This window comes from Symphalangus syndactylus, chromosome 9 (assembly GCF_028878055.3).
Source record: "Symphalangus syndactylus isolate Jambi chromosome 9, NHGRI_mSymSyn1-v2.1_pri, whole genome shotgun sequence".
NCBI classification, from domain to species: domain Eukaryota; kingdom Metazoa; phylum Chordata; class Mammalia; order Primates; family Hylobatidae; genus Symphalangus; species Symphalangus syndactylus.
In genome coordinates, this window is record NC_072431.2 from 135,164,114 (window position 1) to 135,183,064 (window position 18,951).

The following is an 18,951-nucleotide window of genomic DNA, read 5'->3' on the forward strand; positions in this document are numbered from 1 at the left end:
CCTGTTCCAGGAGGGAAGATTCTTGAGTCCCTGCAAAGCAAACACTGCAGCTGGCCTACTGCCCGAGTATAAGCCAAGCACACTTCCCGTGGCTCTTCTAAGAATCAGGGTGTGCTTTAATAAAGGGCCTTGTACCCACTGGACTAATAAAGATTTGCTGGAAGAATAAAGTCATTCGTCAGCTGATAACACCATTTCTCTATTCATGAGTAAACTTTAGGCAAAATCAAAGTCACATGGAGACCCAGAGGCACCAGCTCTTCCAAACAAATGTCTTTTTCTAAGGAGTTGTGTTGTTGAGTATTTTCTCCCATGTTGTACACAAAGGAAACTACCCAGTATTCCTTTGGCCAGGTAGTGATAGGCATTTTTATGAGGAGATAAGATCCTCTCCGTGGGAAACAGGGAGCTGTTCATTCCTTTGTTGTCTATCACAGCAAGTGAGTCCATCGCCCCCTGCAGAATCCCCTCATGACTGAGGTATTTCAGGCAGGACTGTACCATCCCATCAGAGATCACTCTGAACACAGCCATTTGTAGCTTGTAATCTTACTTTAGAGGGCAGGATTGTTCCTGTAGTGAAACCAAGCCACCACCATATTGAGAGGTAAGGCTTTTTTTTTTTTTTAATATAAGGTTTCTGTCACTCAGACTGGAGTGCAGTGGTGCTATCACAGCTCACTGCAGCCTCAACTTCCCCAGGGTCAGGTGATCCTCCCACCTAAGCCTGCTGAGTAGCTGGGACTACAGGCACACACCATCACTCCTGGCTAATTTTTGTATATTTTTGTAGAGACGGGGTCTTTCTGTGTTGTCCAGGCTGGTCTCGAATTCCTGGCTTCAAGTGATCTGCCTGCCTCGGTCTCCCAAAGTGCTGGGATTATAGGGGTGAGCCACTGCGTCTGGTCGACCATCTCTTACTAAAGTAACTTCTAACAAAATTCTACTTTCATGTCCGCCACAAAATATGCATGCAGCTGTTCATAATGGCACTGTATTTCTGCCTTGTAATCCCACTGGCTAACATGAACAATCAGATTATTTTTCCTCAAGCCTCGCTTTTTCATTCTTGGGGTGTAAAGTTTTGAAAACAATAATCCAGCTAGGCACAATGGCTCATGCCTGTAATTCCAGCACTTTGTGGGGGTGAGGCAGGGGAATCACGGAGTTCAAGACAAGTATGGGCAGCATACTGAGACCCTGTTTCTACAAAAAATAGAAAAATTAGCTAGAATGATGGTGTGTGCCTGTAGTTCCACCTACTCAGGAGGCTGAGCTGGGAGGATTGCTTGAGCCCGGTAGGAGGAGGCTACAGTGACCTGAGATCATGCCACTGCACTCCAACCTGGGTGACAGAGCGAGATTATGTCTCAAAAAAAAAAAAAAAGAAAGAAAAAGAAAACCGTGTAAAATCTGATTCAACTGACCACATCTCTGCCTTCCCACACCCATCCAAGTAAGATAAAACAACAGAAAACAAGAAGAAAAAGGCAGGGGGAAAGAATGAGGGAAGTGTTTATTGAGACTGAAATGGAACATTGTTCTCTTTTATGAGTTAACAGCAGTGTGTTAAGAGGCTGGTTACAAACTGACTCCAAAATGATAACTCGCAGCTCATGAGCAGTTCTGCCAACTAGTGCCACTAATTGGGGCAACCTAGTAAGGGGTAGAACCATTTAGCCCAAGAGAAATTACTGATTCAATTTCATTTATATTTAGGTTTATTTCCTATAAACAATAGCAATATTTGCATTTTAAAATTCACATTGAATCATTATTTACTATTTATGATGTTTACATAAGAGTTCAGTATCATTATGTTGTAGATTTCAGATGTAGTTGGTCAATACTGAGCACTTATTTACTCTTCTGCTATCTTTGGCACAATTTCTCATTTCTTAAACATGAAAGCACAGGTTTAAGTTGGCTACAGAATACTGCAGAAACATGACTATTTTGGATTTCAGTGTAAGTCCAAGTTTATGTTAAGCATTATTTACAAGACGAGAACTGAAGTACAGACTATAATAAACTATCTTCATAAATTAGCAGAATGACAAGCAGAGGATGTAATGAATAGGGCCAAGATTACTAGTTAGAACAGTCCTCCTGAAGGAGGAGACAAGAGTCATAGAATGGAACTATTTCCTCCGAACCGCTGATACCAGTTTATGTCGTGGGATTTACTCTGCAACAGCCCAGGTTAGGGGCAGCTCTTTCTCTGCAACGTGGCTTGTTCAACCCATGGAATCTTTATTAAAATACAACTTAGTTGGTAGCTTGCCACCGTTATTTGGGCCCTGATAACAGAAGTGCAAGGATGGCAAAGTACTGGCCTCTTTAAGTATGAATGAACTTGGAAGAATAAAGCCTTCCAGTTGGATGAAAGCACATCCAGCCTTTTGTGAGTGACAGCTTTGTATATAATCTTATGCAGAGCTGATAGGGATTCCCTCCAGGCAGCGCAAATCTGGAAGTTGTAAATGAATGGCTATGCCACCTTGGAGTATCACCATAATACATCTCTGCTTTAGAGCTGATATACAGATGTGAAACGATTGAACAACATGATTTCTCATTCTAGTGCTCCTGAGAAAGGAATTCTGATAAGCCCCAAAGCAGACCTGGGTTGGAACTGTGGTTATTATTCAAGTACAAGGAGAACTCTTTATTTCACATTGACGGTTCAATTCTGACCTCTGTCTGGCAAATTATATGAAAATAATAAATATATACATATATATATATACAGCGCTACGCTGAACACTGGGTTAACAGTTACCAGCGTCCCAATACAGTACATTGAAAAAAGAATCCTTCTCCCTTTCTTGCAAACCCTATGCCCATCTTTAAACTGTTATTGCAGAACTATGCTGGTCTGTTTTCTTTGAAATTGGCTGGAGATAAGTTAAAAATTGACATTTTGGCACATTAACTGGGGAAAGGTGGTTTAGATGCATTATAATTTATAAAAAAGTGACAGGTCAAAGGAAATCCATGCCAATAGAAAGCATGAGTAAAAATTTGTAACCAATGACAGAATATTTTTTTAAAAACCCAAAACACTTGTCTATGCATGAGAAAGCATTTTCTCTTTCATATCCATTACCTAATTCTAACAGTTATTACTTTATGTACTTCCAAACTTTGTCTCTTATAGAATTTCTAAAACCCAGATAATAGAACTTTCCTTTAAATTGATTTCCCTTCATCTTACCCCACACCCAAATCCCAAAACCCGGAGCACAAAGGCTGTGAATCCAAATATAGAAAATAATCTAGACGTCTGTATATCAAATCATATGTACACTTGACCATTAGTGTTTCTCTTTTCCTTAACCAGTGTTTGAGATGACTCTCATGGAAACGTCCTTCCTTGTTTCCAGTTATCTGCAGCCAGGGGCCCTAGAACTGTGAGGTCTGGGTGAATGAGATGGTGTCAGACTTGTCCACTGCAAAGCCTCCATTGACATAAGACTTCTTGGTGTCTGAGTCTTCATTGTCAAGGATTGTGGATTCCAAGGCAAAGGGATTCACAATGTTGACTTCAGATGAAACATCCATCTGCTCCAGCTCCTTCTTGGAGAGCTTTTCCACGATGCCCGTCCCAAAAGCATCGCCAAGGACGTTGACCATGGTCCTGAACCGGTCCCTGGTGAGAGACGGGAGGAGTCAGACAGGAGGCCCAGATTTCATTTTCCTTCATCATTGGAGAGATGCAAGGACCTGACATGTTCATTTTAGATTTAAATAAAAGCAGAAAGTGCTGTCCTCATGGCTGACTGACTGAAGGCTCCTCACAGGCCTGGGGTTGTTCATAAAGGCACAGCATGAGCTCCCCCAAAGTAGCAATGACTCCCCTAAGTCTCCCTAAATTCCCTCCTCTTCTCCCAAAGAAACATGAATAGAGTCGTTCCAGATATTTTTGGGGGGACTGAGGGAGGTTCAGAATTCAGTAAGTTTTTCAGCCCTAACCTCTGTCTTGTGGTTTTCTAGATTCAATGCAAATGCCATTGTGGGCTCTCTTTGGGCAAAGGTCAAACTTGGGTGACCTTTCGGCAAAGGTCAAACTTGGCAAAGAGAACTTGGGTGTTTTGTGGGTGGAGTATGTACCATGTGCATGTGGGCTATGTGTGTGTTTGTTCAGGTCCATGGTGTACTTGTTTATTTACCAATCTAGGTCACTCTACTTATGAGCAAACCAGGAGGCATGGCGCAGAGAATGGGGTCAGAAAACACAGGTCAGCCCAGGAATGGATTTCTCCGTGAGCCACCCTCATCCAGTCTTAACTTCCAGAGAGCCTGGGGAAGAGACCGGTGGCAGGAAGACAGGTAGAGAAGGTAGAGAAGGCACACTGCAGAGGAGAGGATCCATTTTGATACTGGCACTTTGTTGATAGGAACTGCATGCAGGGGGAATCTTGTGAAAACTACACCTGCAGAACAGAAAAGGCTGACAATGCTTACACATGGCCACCCTGGATGCCCTTCTGTTATTTAGAACAAGTCCAGCGATTGAACTGGCCCTAGTGTCTTTTTATCCCATACCTCCAATTTGACCTTTGACTCATCTGGGTGTCCTGGCAGGGAAGGTAACTGGTTCTAGGAAGACGCAGGGAAAGGAGAAAAATGCAAATCCACCAGCATCACTAGAAAAAACCAAATCTTGCCTCAATGATAGGATATCTTTGCAAGAAGGGTGCCACCTCATTTGGGCCTATAGCCCAGTTAGCTACTGAGGGGCCACCCCATGGCACAGCTTCCAAGCCAGGTGCAGGGGCTTTTGCCATCTGAAATGTGAATCTGTGTTTTCAAGCCCACATAGGATGTCTCTGCTTCCCTTTCCATCTCATCTGTCACCTGCAAACTACAGTACATAGCACTGGACTCCCCAGTGAGCCTGAGCTGGTTCTAAGCAAAGGCTCCATGTGGAGCAATACTTACCTGCAATGCCAGGGGACAGAGCCAGACCTAGATGCTGTAAGACCCATGCACAGAAGTGGGCATCAAGGGTAAAGCTAGGAGCCAGGCTGGTTCTAACTTTAACCTTGAGGGTCACTGAAGGTACTTTCTTACCCAGATGTTCTCCTGTATTCCGTGTGTGTGTGTGTGTGTGTGTGTGTGTGAGAGAGAGAGAGAGAGAAGTGTTGATTGGGGCCTGAATGGTCCAACTCATTCTAATCATAGCAATAAAACTTGCCATTTACTGAGCACGTATGGGCTGCCAGACACTGTTCTAGACACTCGACTCACATGAGCTCACTCAATCTTTAAAACAACCCATGAGACAGGCAGATTTTTTCCCATCTCACAGATTATGCAACTGGGCCTCAGGTTAACGAACTTGCTCGAGGTCAAGAAGCTGGTAAGACGCAGGATGGAAATTCAAACCCAAGTGCTTGTGCCACTGTCCCTGATGGTTCCGAAGATGCTTAGGAAGATGGACTGATTTTGAACTAGGCGGTTCTGAGCCTATGATGCTGAACCACAGCTGGGATAGGTCAGGACGGCCCAGGGGCCCTGCCTGGCTTCTCACCTTGTTGTTCTGTGTTTATCTGTGTCCCACACCCAGCTCCTAACCTTGAGCATTACCAGGTATAATGAGCTAATGGAGCTCACTGGCTTTTTAAAATCACTGCTCCACGTTATGAGGAGTTAATTTTTAAGCATGTTATCAGATGGCCTGGTCAGAGGAAAATTAAAGCAGCAACAGGTGGCTCATTAGGCAATCTGAGGAGAGAATGATGACAGACTGCAGTGCCCGCGAGGCTGGGAAGCCCGCCTGCACATCCAGCTAAGGCAGTGCATTTATTCCAACTCACAGGAGCCAGTCGACAGCGATGATCAGGGTGACATCCTCGGCGGGCAGGCCCACGGCACTCAGCACAATCACCATGGTCACCAGGCCAGCCTGGGGCACGCCGGCAGCTCCGATGCTGGCAGATGTGGCCGTGATACTGCAGAAACATACCAGCAGGAAAGGAGTTAGACACTTACCTCTCCCGTTAAAGCCCTGGCCTGAAATGGTTAGTCCCCCCTAGTTCCGATGGCTATTACTGCTGTGTCCCTAAATTGGGCAGTTAGAATCTGTGACTTGCTGAGCCCCAGCTCTGCCTCATTACAGGATTAGAGCTGTGGGGGAGGGGGACTGGGAGGGGTATGATGCCATCTCCTTGCAGAGGGAGATATGGCACATCACTCTAATGCAAGGAAGAACTGCATAAGTGGCACCAAAAAATGAGCAAGAGAGATATTCAAGAGGAAAGCAGGAGTTTACTAAATGCGGTGTTGATAAGAGGCTTTATGTACTCATCTATGTATACATACACTCATCCTAAATAAGTGCCAGGTACCTCTGCACCTGCCTTCCTACTCCCTTCTTCCCTCTACTCACCACCCAATAATTTACTGAGCACCTAATATATGGCAGGAATTTAAGTTGCCCTGAGAGATGGACAGAGGGATAGTTGTAGGGGCAGATGGGCAAGGGCATTTCAGGTGAAGGCAAAGGAATGGGACAGTGGTTAAGCAGGCTTTATGCACTCTCTTGACATCACAGGACTCTTTACCTCTGGGAACTGCTCTTTAGGGCACTGAATTGAGAAATAGCTGATCCTGTCCAAGGTACAAGCATTTACTCCTGACTGCTCCTTTTTGCCAGTAGATGCACTTTGTAGGAAAGAAAGCACTGAAATCCGGGAGAGGCAGCCAGGTGAACTTTATTACCAGGTATTTAAAAAGATCCCTCTTGGTAAGATCAGGTGAGCCAGTAGGGATTTTTTTCTTTGTAATGTGCAGTCTCTTTATCAGCAACATCTTCCTTATTTTAATTGGATCATTCTGAAGGAAACAAGGGTTCACCATGCCCTGAAAAATCCCTTGACTTGGATAAGCTTGAGGCCACACCCACGATGCTTTCTGAAGACAAGTCCTTGCCCTTGGGCCAAGGCCTGAACTGCTGCCCAGGTGCCACTGCGTTGAAAGGTGAAAATGTAAAAATTGCCAATTTAAACTGGAAGAATCCCTGATTCTATCCACACATTCATATTCTTTGGGGCCAAAAAAGCCAGAGTTCTTAGGAAGCTGATTCTACTGCCCATTCATCTGCCTACCGAGGTGTTGCAGAAAGCATTTGAGGGTACAGTCAAGCACAGGCCAGAGTTTTTTGACAAGTGTGTTTTTTTTTTTTTTTTTTTTTTTTTGAGACGGAGTCTTGCTCTGTCACCCAGGCTGGAGTGCAGTGGCGCAATCTCGGCTCACTGCAAGCTCCGCCTCCCGGGTTCACGCCATTCTCCTGCCTCAGCCTCTCCGAGTAGCTGGGACTACAGGCGCCCGCCACCACGCACGGCTAATTTTTTTTTTTGTATTTTTAGTAGAGACGGGGTTTCACCGTGGTCTTGATCTCCTGACCTCGTGATCCGCCCGCCTCGGCCTCCCAAAGTGCTGGGATTACAAGCGTGAGCCACCGCGCCCGGCCTGACAAGTGTATTTTCATTCAGTGGTTTTGACCACCAAATTATAGTAAATTAGAGATTTCCAGGGGCTGTACCAATTACTCTAAAGGTTTCTGGCCTCTATAACCCTTTGGATCTCTTCTGACCTAAGTACTCTTTGGAAAGCCCAAGTTTATTTTAATGCTGCTTGAAAAAAATTTAAATGGAATGTATCAACAGGTTTTCTTTGTCAGAAGTGATTTGTGTCCATGCTAGCTGATCCCTCTTGGAAACCCTGACGTGTCACAGTAATCCATGTCTCTATAGCCTGAAGCTGGGCTTGAAACTCAAAATTCATTTAGTCAAAGAAAACTCTGTCCTTGAGCCTTGACCTTGCTTGCTAGACTACGGCTGTTTGACTGGCATTGGTCTGGAACTCAGAACTATGAACCTTCAGATAGGAGAAAATAATATGAAAACCTATTCCTGCTGCTTGAACATATTCTACTTTGAGTTAGAGGATTTCCACAGAAGAAAACATAAATATCAGTGGTACAAAGTTCTTTCCTCACACTGAGGCCTAGTTTTAGGACCGGCCATTGGACTTGGCTCTCTAAACGGGTTGAAGGATGGGTTGTGACTTGGAGGGAACACAGGTTTTAGTGTCAGACACACCTGGGTGATGTACTTTGGGCTCTACTGTTTTACTGATGGCATTTCTTTAGGCAAGTTACTTCTCTGAATCTCAATTCCTTGCCTGTAAGATGGGGACAGTATGTCTACTGCAAGCTGCTGGGAAGATTAAATGAGGTTAATACACGTAAGGCATCTGGGATAGCACTTGCATAGTAGATGCTTAAAAACATGCCATTTCCACATGTAAACCTGCATGTTCTGCACATGTATCCCAGAGCTTAAACTAAAATAAAACAAAAACAAAGAAAAAGATTAAAAACGTGCCATTTCTGCTGCTACTTCGGCAACAACAGCAGTTACTGCTAATGCTTCCTCTATTGCTACTGTTGCTGCCGCCACTGGTATTATTACTACTGCTACTGCAGCACCAAAACAACAGCTATCACAACAACAACTACTACTACTATTACTACTGCTACTTTTTTTTCTCTCAGCTCTTTCTAGGCCCCAAATCCTATAATTATCTTTCTTCTTTATTTTACACACACACACACACACACACACGTTTTTTTTTTTCCAGAGACAAGGTCTCACCCTGTTGCCCAGGCTGGAGTACAGTGGCATGATCACAGCTCACTGCAGCCTCCACATATTGGGCTCAAGCGATCTTCTCGCCTCAGCCTCCTGAGCAGCTGGGACCACAGGTGCTCTCCACAACACCTGGCTAATTTTTGTATTTTTTGTAGAGACAGGGCTTCGTCTTGTTGCTCAGGCTGGTCTTGAACTGCTGGGCTAAAGTGATCTGCCCGCCTTGGTCTATTAAAGTGCTGGTATTACAGGTGTGAGCCTCTGTGCCCTGCTGTATAATTAGCTTTACTTTTCTGTCTTTTTCTTTTCTTTCTTTCTTTCTTTCTTTCTTTCTTTCTTTCTTTCTCTTTCTTTCTTCTTCTTTTTTGAGATGGGATCTCACTCTGTTGCATAGGCTAGAGTGCAGTGGCGTCATCTCAGTTCACTGCAACCTCTGCCTCCTGGGCTCAAGCAATCCGCCCACTTCAGCCTCCTGACTAGCTGGGACTACAGGCACATGCCACCATGCCTGCTAATTTTTCTTTTTTAGAATATTTTTGGTAAACATGGGTTTTTGCCATTCTGCCCAGGCTGGTCTCGAACTCCTAGACTCAAGTGATTCACCCGCTTAGGTCTCCCAAAGTGCTGGGATTACAGGTGTGAGCCACCGCTTCTGGCCCTAATTATTTTTACAAGACATTTTATCCTTTTTTCTTTTTTCCCATTTTGACACATTCTCACACCAATTTTCAATCGATTGTAATCTTTGAGTATTATGATAAAGCCACAGAAGGGTATGTTTTGGGTAGATGGTACCTATGTTTCTTTGACGTCCAGTCCACAGCAATATACTTTGGGCCTAAAAATCTCTTTAACCATTAGTCACATGAACTATAATGGTAACTGTCAAGTAAAACCAACTTTTATTATTTTCCATGTGGAGCCAGTGAGGATTTTTAATTTTAAGCCAATGATTACTTTGGGCCTCACAATTGTTATTGGTTCTGGGCCAGTAGTTATCAGCAAATCTGATTTAAGAATATACCAGAGAGTAGTGGGAGAGGCTTTAATATGAATTGACTATTTAGCCTCTAGGCCCAGAGTTCATTCCTCTGGCAGTGAGGTTAAAAAAAATGATTAGAAAGATCTAGAAAACTTATAACCAAAAAAGAGGGAGGGATTTCATCATAAAGTGACAAATACACGAAAGCATTGGCACCTCATAAACCACTCCTTGGAAATCAGTTCAGTGAAGACTGGGTTCCACAGGCCAGGGTGAGGGAAGTGGGAAAAAACTCTTGGAAATGTAAAAGTAACAACTGTTGGAAGCACAGGGGTGGTTGTGGAGCAGAAACTTTCTCAGGCATGATTCAAGGTTTCAATTTTGACATACTCTCTGCTGTTATAATTACAGGACTTTACTCAATCTCTTTGGCACAGGCTTCTTTAGCCGCTAACACTTTTTATAGATTACACGGCACTGGGATAGTTCCCCAGCTGGTGTGCCAAATGGTGTATTTTGCACTTGTCTTCAGCCAACAGAAATACTCTGCGATTTAGGGTTGGGGAGGATTTAAAAAATTGCATTGTATTAGAATATTGTTAGTTGACAAACTCTGATTTTATCCCTAGAATTTACGTTTAGGCTGGGACACAAGAATGAATTAACTCTAAAAAGTTCAGATTCAACCTTGAGCAGGCCTAGGGACCAGTTTAGTGTTAAACTTCCATTCTAATCTCAACAAAAGTCTTCAGTTTAACTCTAATCCCAGCCTATCACTCTAACATAGTGCTGTCCAAAAGAACTTTCTGCAATGATGAAACGATTCTCTGTCTGTAGTATCCAATTCAGTGGGCCACATGGCTAGCGGTTACCATATTGAATAGTGCTGTCCTAGAGAAACAAATCTGGCAAAATCCACTAATGACAGTTCTACCATCTACTTGGGCAGACAATTTCTATCCTCATTTCGTTAGAATTCTCTGCAGCTTCTGACTCTGTGGACCATTTCACCCTTGAAAATCTCTCTTTTCTGGGTTTCCATGATACCAAGGTTTACTGGCTTCCCTCCCATCTCTCTGTCCTCCTCCCTCTCCCTCTTGGGTTTTCCCTTCTCTACCTGCTTCTAGTATTAGGATTTTCCACGCCTCAGTCCTTAATCTCCTTCTCTTCTCTGCAAACTCTCCCTACGTCATGTCATCCATTTTTAACATTCACTGGGTGCTCACTTCATAGGCACAGTTATAAACATTTTATATGCATCTTACTTAATTGCCACTACTCGAATAAGTTGTAGGTACTATTATTCATTTTACAGATGAGAAAACAGAAGCTTAAAAATTCAAGTCACTTGCCCAAGATCACAGCTAATCATGATGTAGCTGCAATTTCAATATAAGCAATAACTTGTGACTTACACATTTGAAGACCATCATTAAGCCCATGTCCCTGATGTCTGTATCTGCTGCCAGACCTGTATTTCTCATTGCATATGTCCACCTGGAAGTCTTAAAGGCATTTCCAATTCAATCTGTCAAAAAGTATTAACTATTTATCTTTGCCACCTATATGTGCTTCTCTTACACTAGTTCGCGTTCTGGTAAGCCCCACCCACCAATTTAGAATCATCTCCCAATCCTGGGAGTCATCCTAGCATTCCCTTGCTTTTCACCCTGAATCCAGCTGATGCTTCTTCAATTCAGTAGCTCTTCTCCAACCTCAGTGTCAGTGCCTTCTAATACCCTGCCTGGACTTCTGCAATGGTCTCCTAACTGGTTTCCTAGATTTGGTCCATGCTCCCATCCAATACATCTGCCATATTGCCAGTTATCTTTGTAAAATGCAAATCTGCCAGGCGTGGTGGCTCACACCTATAATCCCAGCACTTTGGGAGTCTGAGGTGGGTGAATCACCTGAGGTCAGGAGTTCAAGACCAGCCTGGCCAGCATGGTGAAACCCTTCTCTACTAAAAACTCAAAAATTAGCCAGGTGTGGTGGTGCACGCCTGTAGTCCCAGCTACTCAGGAGGCTGAGGCAGGAGAATTGCTTGAACCCAGGAGGCGGAGGTTGCAGTGAGCCGAGATTGTGCCACTGCACTCCAGCCTGGGTGACAGAGCAAAACTCTATCTCAAAAATAAATAAATAAATAAATAAATAAAATGCAAATCTGTCCACAATATGACAAAGCATCTAAGAGCTTTCCTCAAGCTCTTCATACAAAACCTTTTATGACATGACCCCTGCGTCCTCATTCCTTTATGTTCTCCACATTGTATCCTTTATGCCAGCCATAGGAAGAAATCTGTATGCTGTAACTAGCCCGTGGCTGCATCACAAGCTATTGCTGCCACCCCAGATGCTCTTAGCTTCTTCCTTTGCCTGCTAAATTCCTATTCTTCTAAGATTCAGCTAAACGTTCCCCTTTTCTGGGAAGCCATTCTTCACCCTCCCAGCTAGAACCAGCCCTTCCCTCTCTGGAGTCCTCTATGAACACCATACAGAGTTCTCTTACATCCCTCATCACTGTCTTCAGCATTCATCTGGATGTGCATCTGTGTGCATCCCCATCTAGCAGGGATAGTTTGAAAGCAGGGACTGGCCCTTACTCAGCCTTGAGTCTTTGTGCTAGCCTGTGCCTAAGATCCTACTGGCTTCAGTAAACTGAGCACAGAGTGATGGCTTTGGCTACCCAGACCCCGACTTGCATACCAGGATATAGTTGTATTTAATCTTGGCAAGGGACTTTGTAGATCAAGAAAAGGAATCCATCACTGACACATTCTTGTTGTCCCTTCCTGGACAATTTTTACTGACGGTAATCCCTGTATCACTGATGACAATGAATGTGACACCACGCCCCACCTGATGGTGATGATCTGCCCAATGCCCAAGTCCAGGTCATTCAACTGTGCAATAAACACCGCTGCCACTGCTTCATAGAGCGCGGTCCCATCCATGTTGATTGTTGCACCAACAGGTAACACGAATCGAGTGATCCTCTTGTCCACCTGGTTATTTTCTTCAGCACAGCGGAAGGTGACAGGCAGTGTTGCTGAACTGTGTGATAAAAAGAGAAAGGAACTTACATCTAGAAATCCTGGACCTCAGTCCCTGCCTGAAGACATGCCTCTCTTCCAAAAAGTAAACAAAGGGTCCTTTCAGGTAATCTTGTCGAGAAAAGTAAAGAAAACAACAAAACAAAATGAAACAAAGGATCCAAATCCTGCTGGTCCTTTAGGCAGGTCCAGGAATCAGAAGGTGCTGTGCCCACTGCTGCTCCCAGTTATTCCATAACCCCTTCCTGAGCTGCAGGCCATGCCAAGAGGGCAGGAAATATGCAACAGCATGGAGCAATGTGTTCAGGGCCAGGGGCAAAGAATACGGAGGTCATTTCTCAAAGGCAGCTACAAAAACCACAAGCTGGAGTCTGTTTTGTAAAGTGAGGTGAGAGTGGATAACGTTGAACCTGGAGGCTTCTTCCAGAAACCCCTCTTCTGTTTACCTGGAAGAGATCATGAGAGCTGTCAGGAGAGCCTGGGCCATTCCCATGGCAAATCGGAAAGGGTTCTTTCGTACGACTATGAAATATATCAGCGGGAGAATTACAATGGAGTGGATTGCAAGCCTGTAAACAAGAGAAATTAAAGTTTCAAAGATAATACCACCTCCCCACACTCAATCCTTTTATCAAACATCTTTTTAATTTATAAAATTGTTTGACTTTCATAATGGCCCAATGAGAAATGGGAGTAGGGCAGCAATATACATCCCATTTCATGTATGAGGGTGTAGAGGCTCACTCAGCACATGAAGCATCTTGTCAGAGTTAATGACAAAGCCAGTAGCTGAATCCAAATTCAAGGCTTCACAGAACAGAATTATATCATACTGCCACACCCCTGTGTGTGCTATTCCTGCCACATGCATAAAAATGCCATTTTTTCCTTCTGTTACTGCTCAATTCTTCTCCTCTAAGACTCAGATAGGCATCCCCCTTCCTCCAGGAAGCCTTCCCTCACCTCCTTAGGTAGGGCTGAGCTTCCTTCCTTTGCACCCTCTATGTCACCACTACATTATACCTCATTATACCCCTTATCACAGGGCTCAGTCCTCACCCCCTCCATTCCCTGCACCAAGCTGCTGTCTTGCTGGTGGCGCCCACTGTCTAAGAGGGAAGTCAGAATTACAGTAAGGAAAAAAGTCTCAGCTCTTCCACAGCCATACTTTAGGATTCTTTCTTTCTTTATTATTCCTGCCTTCTCAAACTGTTCCTTGTTTCACGTGGAAATACACAGGTTACATGAACTAGGAGGCTTAAGAAATGAGACTCATTTGGCAGATAGATATATATGTAACTGGCAGCTTAGAGTTTACAGATCAGTTATGTGTGTTTGAAATAGGAAATGGCCTTCAAAAATATAGATCCTGGAGTTCTGGAGAAAGGATCTTCTTGATAGAGAGCTTGTAGCTAAAAACCATGAGGAACTGACTTTTAGTTTGCTGTTAGACACCTAGCTGGGGTAAGAGAATAGAAACCAGCAGAACTTGGTTATAAAATGGCTCAGCTCATACACCCTAGCCATATCCCTGCTGAGACGCAATCCCTGGCACTGCCTGTTTCAGCAGCCCTACAGGAGGGTGGCCTCCAGTGAGGTGGAGGTCCCACCTCCCTTGGCACCATGGTCCTCACACTGTAGGGACCAAATCTGCTTCTGTGTTGGCTGGCAGGGCTGTGTTTTTGGCAAACGCAGATTAAGAACCAAATGTGCTGTGTTGGAAATCTCCAATATGATCAAGTTGCAATAGGTGAGTTGATTGCTCAAGTTGGGTGTTTGTAGGTATTGACTTGTGGGAGTCAAATCAATGAGATTTACTTATTCCTTTAGTCTGTATTTCTTAGGATATGCGACACATTCTGCCCCTGGCTAGGTGTCCAGGGGCACCATTCGTAACTTATCCCACCTCATCTTTTCTCAAGGAAACAATAGCTAGGCTGTAATAAATATGCAAACTACCCAACTCCTGCTGCCTTCCTGTTTAATGGCTTCTAAAAAGGCCCACACGATTCCTCCCAGCCTCAAGATCCTCCTGGCACCCTCTTCGACACTCTGATGGTGCAGGCCATGGTGGTGGTGAACAGCCCTAGCAACAGTGTGTGAACCAACAGCCATCCTGCTCCTACTTGCTCAAGTCTGACTTCATTTAGGCCCTTGTTAATTTCTTTCAGGTTCAGGGGACATGGAGGCTATTCTTACTTGCTTGGCTAGTTTACATTCTTAAGGAAATGAAGGCCAGGAGAGAGCCAAGGGAGGCTACAAGTGGGTTTCTCTCTTGTTGTAAAAAATTATTTTAACATAACCAATAAAGGCAGTGACAAAGCCTGGTCCAGGCTGTTCTGCCAAGAGCTGACAATTAGCACAGCATGATCCACCTACAGTACAGCTGTTAAAGGGCAGCCCTCCTCCCCCTGCTGTCTTATCTCTGAACCCTATCTTTCCCAGCACATAGGGGAGAAGCCAGTTTTAACCAACTGAAACCCAACCTCTCAGTGGCCATCCTATTAGATCAAAGGAGCATTCTGTCTCTTCTCTTGAGTCTGACATACCCAGTCAGGACTGTGGCCATGTAAAGGCCCAGCTTGCGGAATATTTCCCAGTCTTCAACTTCTATGATCTTCCCGGCAATCAGGAACAAAATACCCAGTGGCATATAACTGGAAAGGAAGCACAACAGAGGCGTGATTCCGTCATCAAGTGTTTTCTCATGCTGGGTTGGTGGGGAAGGAACACTCCAGCGTGGGCACCCTCAGCTTGGCATGCACACTTGGTGGAGCACAGGATGGGAATTGAAGCTAAGAGTTGTTTCAAGTCCTGGGTGAACAATATTGACTCTAGTTTTTAGTACCTGTGTGCACCTTAAATTCTACCCATCCAAACTACCATAGGGTAGTTTGCAAACTTGGCAAGAACATGTGGTTAGATGGGCGCACACCTCATGCCATGTTCCTAGTGCATATGTATCCTGCTGCTTGTCATATCTGCAGATCTTACTTGAGCTTGACCCTCACTGCCAAATATGGCTCTTTCTAGCCACGGTCATCTGTTTCCCAGGTATCAGCAATAGAGGCAATAGTATTAGTACTGGAAGTGATCATAATAGCTCTATTTGTGGAGCTCTCATTACATGTTGCATTAGGGAAAGTATTTTACCTGCATCATTTCATTTAATGTACTTCTCCTATCCCTGGGGGTAGGTTTTATTATCCTTTTTAACAGATAATGAAGCTGAGGTTTCTGCAGTATTAAGTGACCTGCCTGGCCATTTTTACTGAACCCTTTACATCACCGTCAGTATCTACACTTTGGATTAAACTGAACCAATTAAATATGAGGTAAGTGAGACAGATGCCTCCTAAGAAAGGTGGACTTTTTGGCATTTTCAGGGACAGGGCAGACACTCAAGTGGTGTCACTGGTATGCTCACGGATGGTAGCTTTCATTCAGATGGGTTAGTACCCATGCAGTGCCAGCTATAAATATTTTGAAACTCACTTTTGCATGGGGCGCAATAGGGAAAGCACTTTATGTTCTCATTTACAATGAACTCCTTCAAATCATTTTTTAAAGAATTACTTCTTACACGAAGGCTGGTTGAGTTCAAGATGATCTCCCAAGGCTTTGAGGGAAAAGACAATGGTTGATAGCTAGACTTCTGTTCATGAACTAACTCCTGGGCAATATGTGGAATTACTTAATACTCTAGTGGTGGCTGGGTGTGGTGGCTAATGCCTGTAATTCCAGCATTTTGGGAGGATGAAGTGGGTAGATTGTTTGAGCCTAGGAGTTTGAGATCAGCCTGGGCAACATGGCAAAACCTGTCTCTACAAAAAATACAAAAAAATAGCTGGGCATGGTGGTACATGCCTGTAGTCCTAGCTACTCAGGTAGCTGAGATGGAAGGATTGCTTGAGCACAGGAAGTTGAGGCTGCAGTGAGCTGAGATTGCACCACTGCACTCCAGCCTGGGGTGACAGAGTGCGACTGTGTCTCAAAAACAAAAACAAAGAACAACAACAAAAGCCCCCACAAAATACTCTGGTGGCTCAATATTAAATGTCCAACTTCTCTAGCATGGTCAGTTGAGAAACATAAATCCTCTTCTTTCTAATTTTGAGGAGACAGAATTGTCAGGGGAAGCACAATGACATTAAACAGTGTCTGCTCACCACATGATGATCTGAACGATTTTCATGGTTGCATCACTCAAAGCATTGAAGAAATCCACCAGAATTTGTCCCTTTTCTCCCATTTTTCCAATGACAAGTCCAAAGACAAGGCAAAAGACAATCAAGCCCAGGACGTTTATGCCATCTGAATACATGCCAACAATTTTGTATTCCTTTGTTTTGTTCTGTGGATCAAAACCAAGAAAACAGATTGATGCATGATTATAATCTTGTTAGAAAGCACAGGTCCGGAAATGAGAAGATACGATGACCAAACATAATAAACTGGTGATCTCCCAGGCAGTCAACAAAACTATAGAAAATATAAAAACAATAATAAAAACACCTGTGCATGTAACAAACTTTACCCTTGCTCCCCGAAGTTAAAATGCTTTCTCTTCTTTCAACAAGTCCATACTTGAATATTTCTTATAAAGATTTCTTATTCTGGAATGGTTTATATTTTTATTATGAATTTTAGAATAAGGCACTTTTCAGGGTCATTTTAACTACTAGCTACGTTTGGAGTCTGCTTAAAAAAACACAGGAATTAATAATGCAGGAAGTACAAAATACTTACCAGTGTGAACACTTTTAGGACATTTTACCATCTGTTTTACCCTGATAGTGAAGCACAGTAACATTCTTTATGCCTGCAGTCTTGGATGACCAATAGGATTATTTATTTATTTGTTTATTTATTTATTATTTTATTTATTTATTTTTTCTGAGACGGACTCTCGCTCTGTCGCCCAGGCTGGAGTGCAGTGGTGGTATCTCAGTTCACTGCAACCTCCGCCTCCCGGGTTCAAGCAATTCTCCTGCCTCAGCCTCCCTAGTAGCTAGGATTACAGGCATCCGCCACCACACCCAATTAATTTTTTGTATTTTTAGTAGAGACAGGGTTTTGCTGTGTTGGCCAGGCTGGTCTTGAACTCCTGACCTCAGGTGATCCGCCCACCTCAGCCTCTCAAAGTGCTGGGATTACAGGTGTGAGCCACTGTGCCCAGCCAGGATTTTTTTTTTTAAACTTTTACATTCAGGGGTACATGTGGTGCAGGATGTACACGGTGTCATGGGCGTTTGTTGTACAGATTATTTCATCACCCAGGTATTAAGCCTAGTATCCATTAGTTATTTTTCCTGATCCTCTCCCTCCTCCCACCCTCCACCCTCTGATAGGCCCCAGTGTGTGTTGTTCCCCTATATGTGTCCATGTGTTCTCATCATTTAGCTCCTGCTTATAAGAAAGAACAGGCAGTATTTGGTTTTCTGTTCCTGTGTTAGTTGGCTAAGGATAATGGCCTCCAGCTCCATCCGTGTCCCTTACAAAGGACATGATCTTGTTCTTTTTAAGTGGCAGCATAGCATTCCATGGTGTATATGTACACATTTTCTTTATCCAGTCTATCATTGGTAGGATTTTAGACATATAAAAATTAGCCAAATACCTACTAGTGTGAATCATGTTTTTACCTTTTTTTTTTTTTTTTTAAACAGACAGGGTCTCATGTTGTCGTGGCTGGGGTGCAGTGGCATGATCATAGCTCACTGCAGCCCCAAACTCCTCAAAGGAGGGCTCAAGTGATCCTCTCACCTCAGCCTCCCAAGTAGCTGGGTCTACGGGTGCATGCCACCATGCCTGGCTTAATTTCTTCACTTTATCGTGGTTAAAAATAGCCTGAGATTTACAGAGAGATAACTGAGTGGTACCCACTAGGTTTATAAAGAATTATGTTAGCTGGGCACGGTGGCTTACACCTGTAATCCCAGCAGTTTGGGAGGCTGAGGCAGGTGGATCACCTGAGGTTAGGAGTTCAAGACCAGCCTGGCCAACATGGTGAAACCCCGTCTCTACTAAAAATACAAAAATTAGCTGGGCGTGGTGGGGCGTGCCTGTAATCCCAGCTACTTGGGAGGCTGAGGCAGAAGAATTGCTTGAACCCAGGAGGTGGAGGCTGCAGTGAGCCAACGTCACGCCACTGCACTCCAGCCTGGGCGATAGAGTGAGACTCCATCTCAAAAAAAAAAAAACAAAACATTATGTTGAGGAGCTACTGGGCTACCAGTCATTTCTTACTTATGATCAA

General features: G+C 43.9%; 1 protein-coding gene across 2 annotated transcripts in view; it reads right to left on the reverse strand.

The window, feature by feature from the left end:
* Positions 1-1,497: 1,497 nt before the first annotated feature.
* The window catches only part of SLC1A1 (solute carrier family 1 member 1), a 95,743-nt gene continuing 78,289 nt past the window's right edge, over positions 1,498-18,951 (reverse strand). For both annotated transcript variants that reach the window (XM_055294324.2, XM_063609197.1), the window contains exons 7-12: positions 16,862-17,046; positions 15,242-15,349; positions 13,139-13,261; positions 12,499-12,693; positions 5,823-5,957; positions 1,498-3,652 (exon numbers count right to left, since the gene is read on the reverse strand). In XM_055294324.2, coding sequence (XP_055150299.1) covers positions 3,406-3,652; positions 5,823-5,957; positions 12,499-12,693; positions 13,139-13,261; positions 15,242-15,349; positions 16,862-17,046 — 993 coding nt within the window. In that variant the 3' untranslated portion in view covers positions 1,498-3,405. The remainder of the gene's footprint in view (positions 3,653-5,822; positions 5,958-12,498; positions 12,694-13,138; positions 13,262-15,241; positions 15,350-16,861; positions 17,047-18,951) is intronic.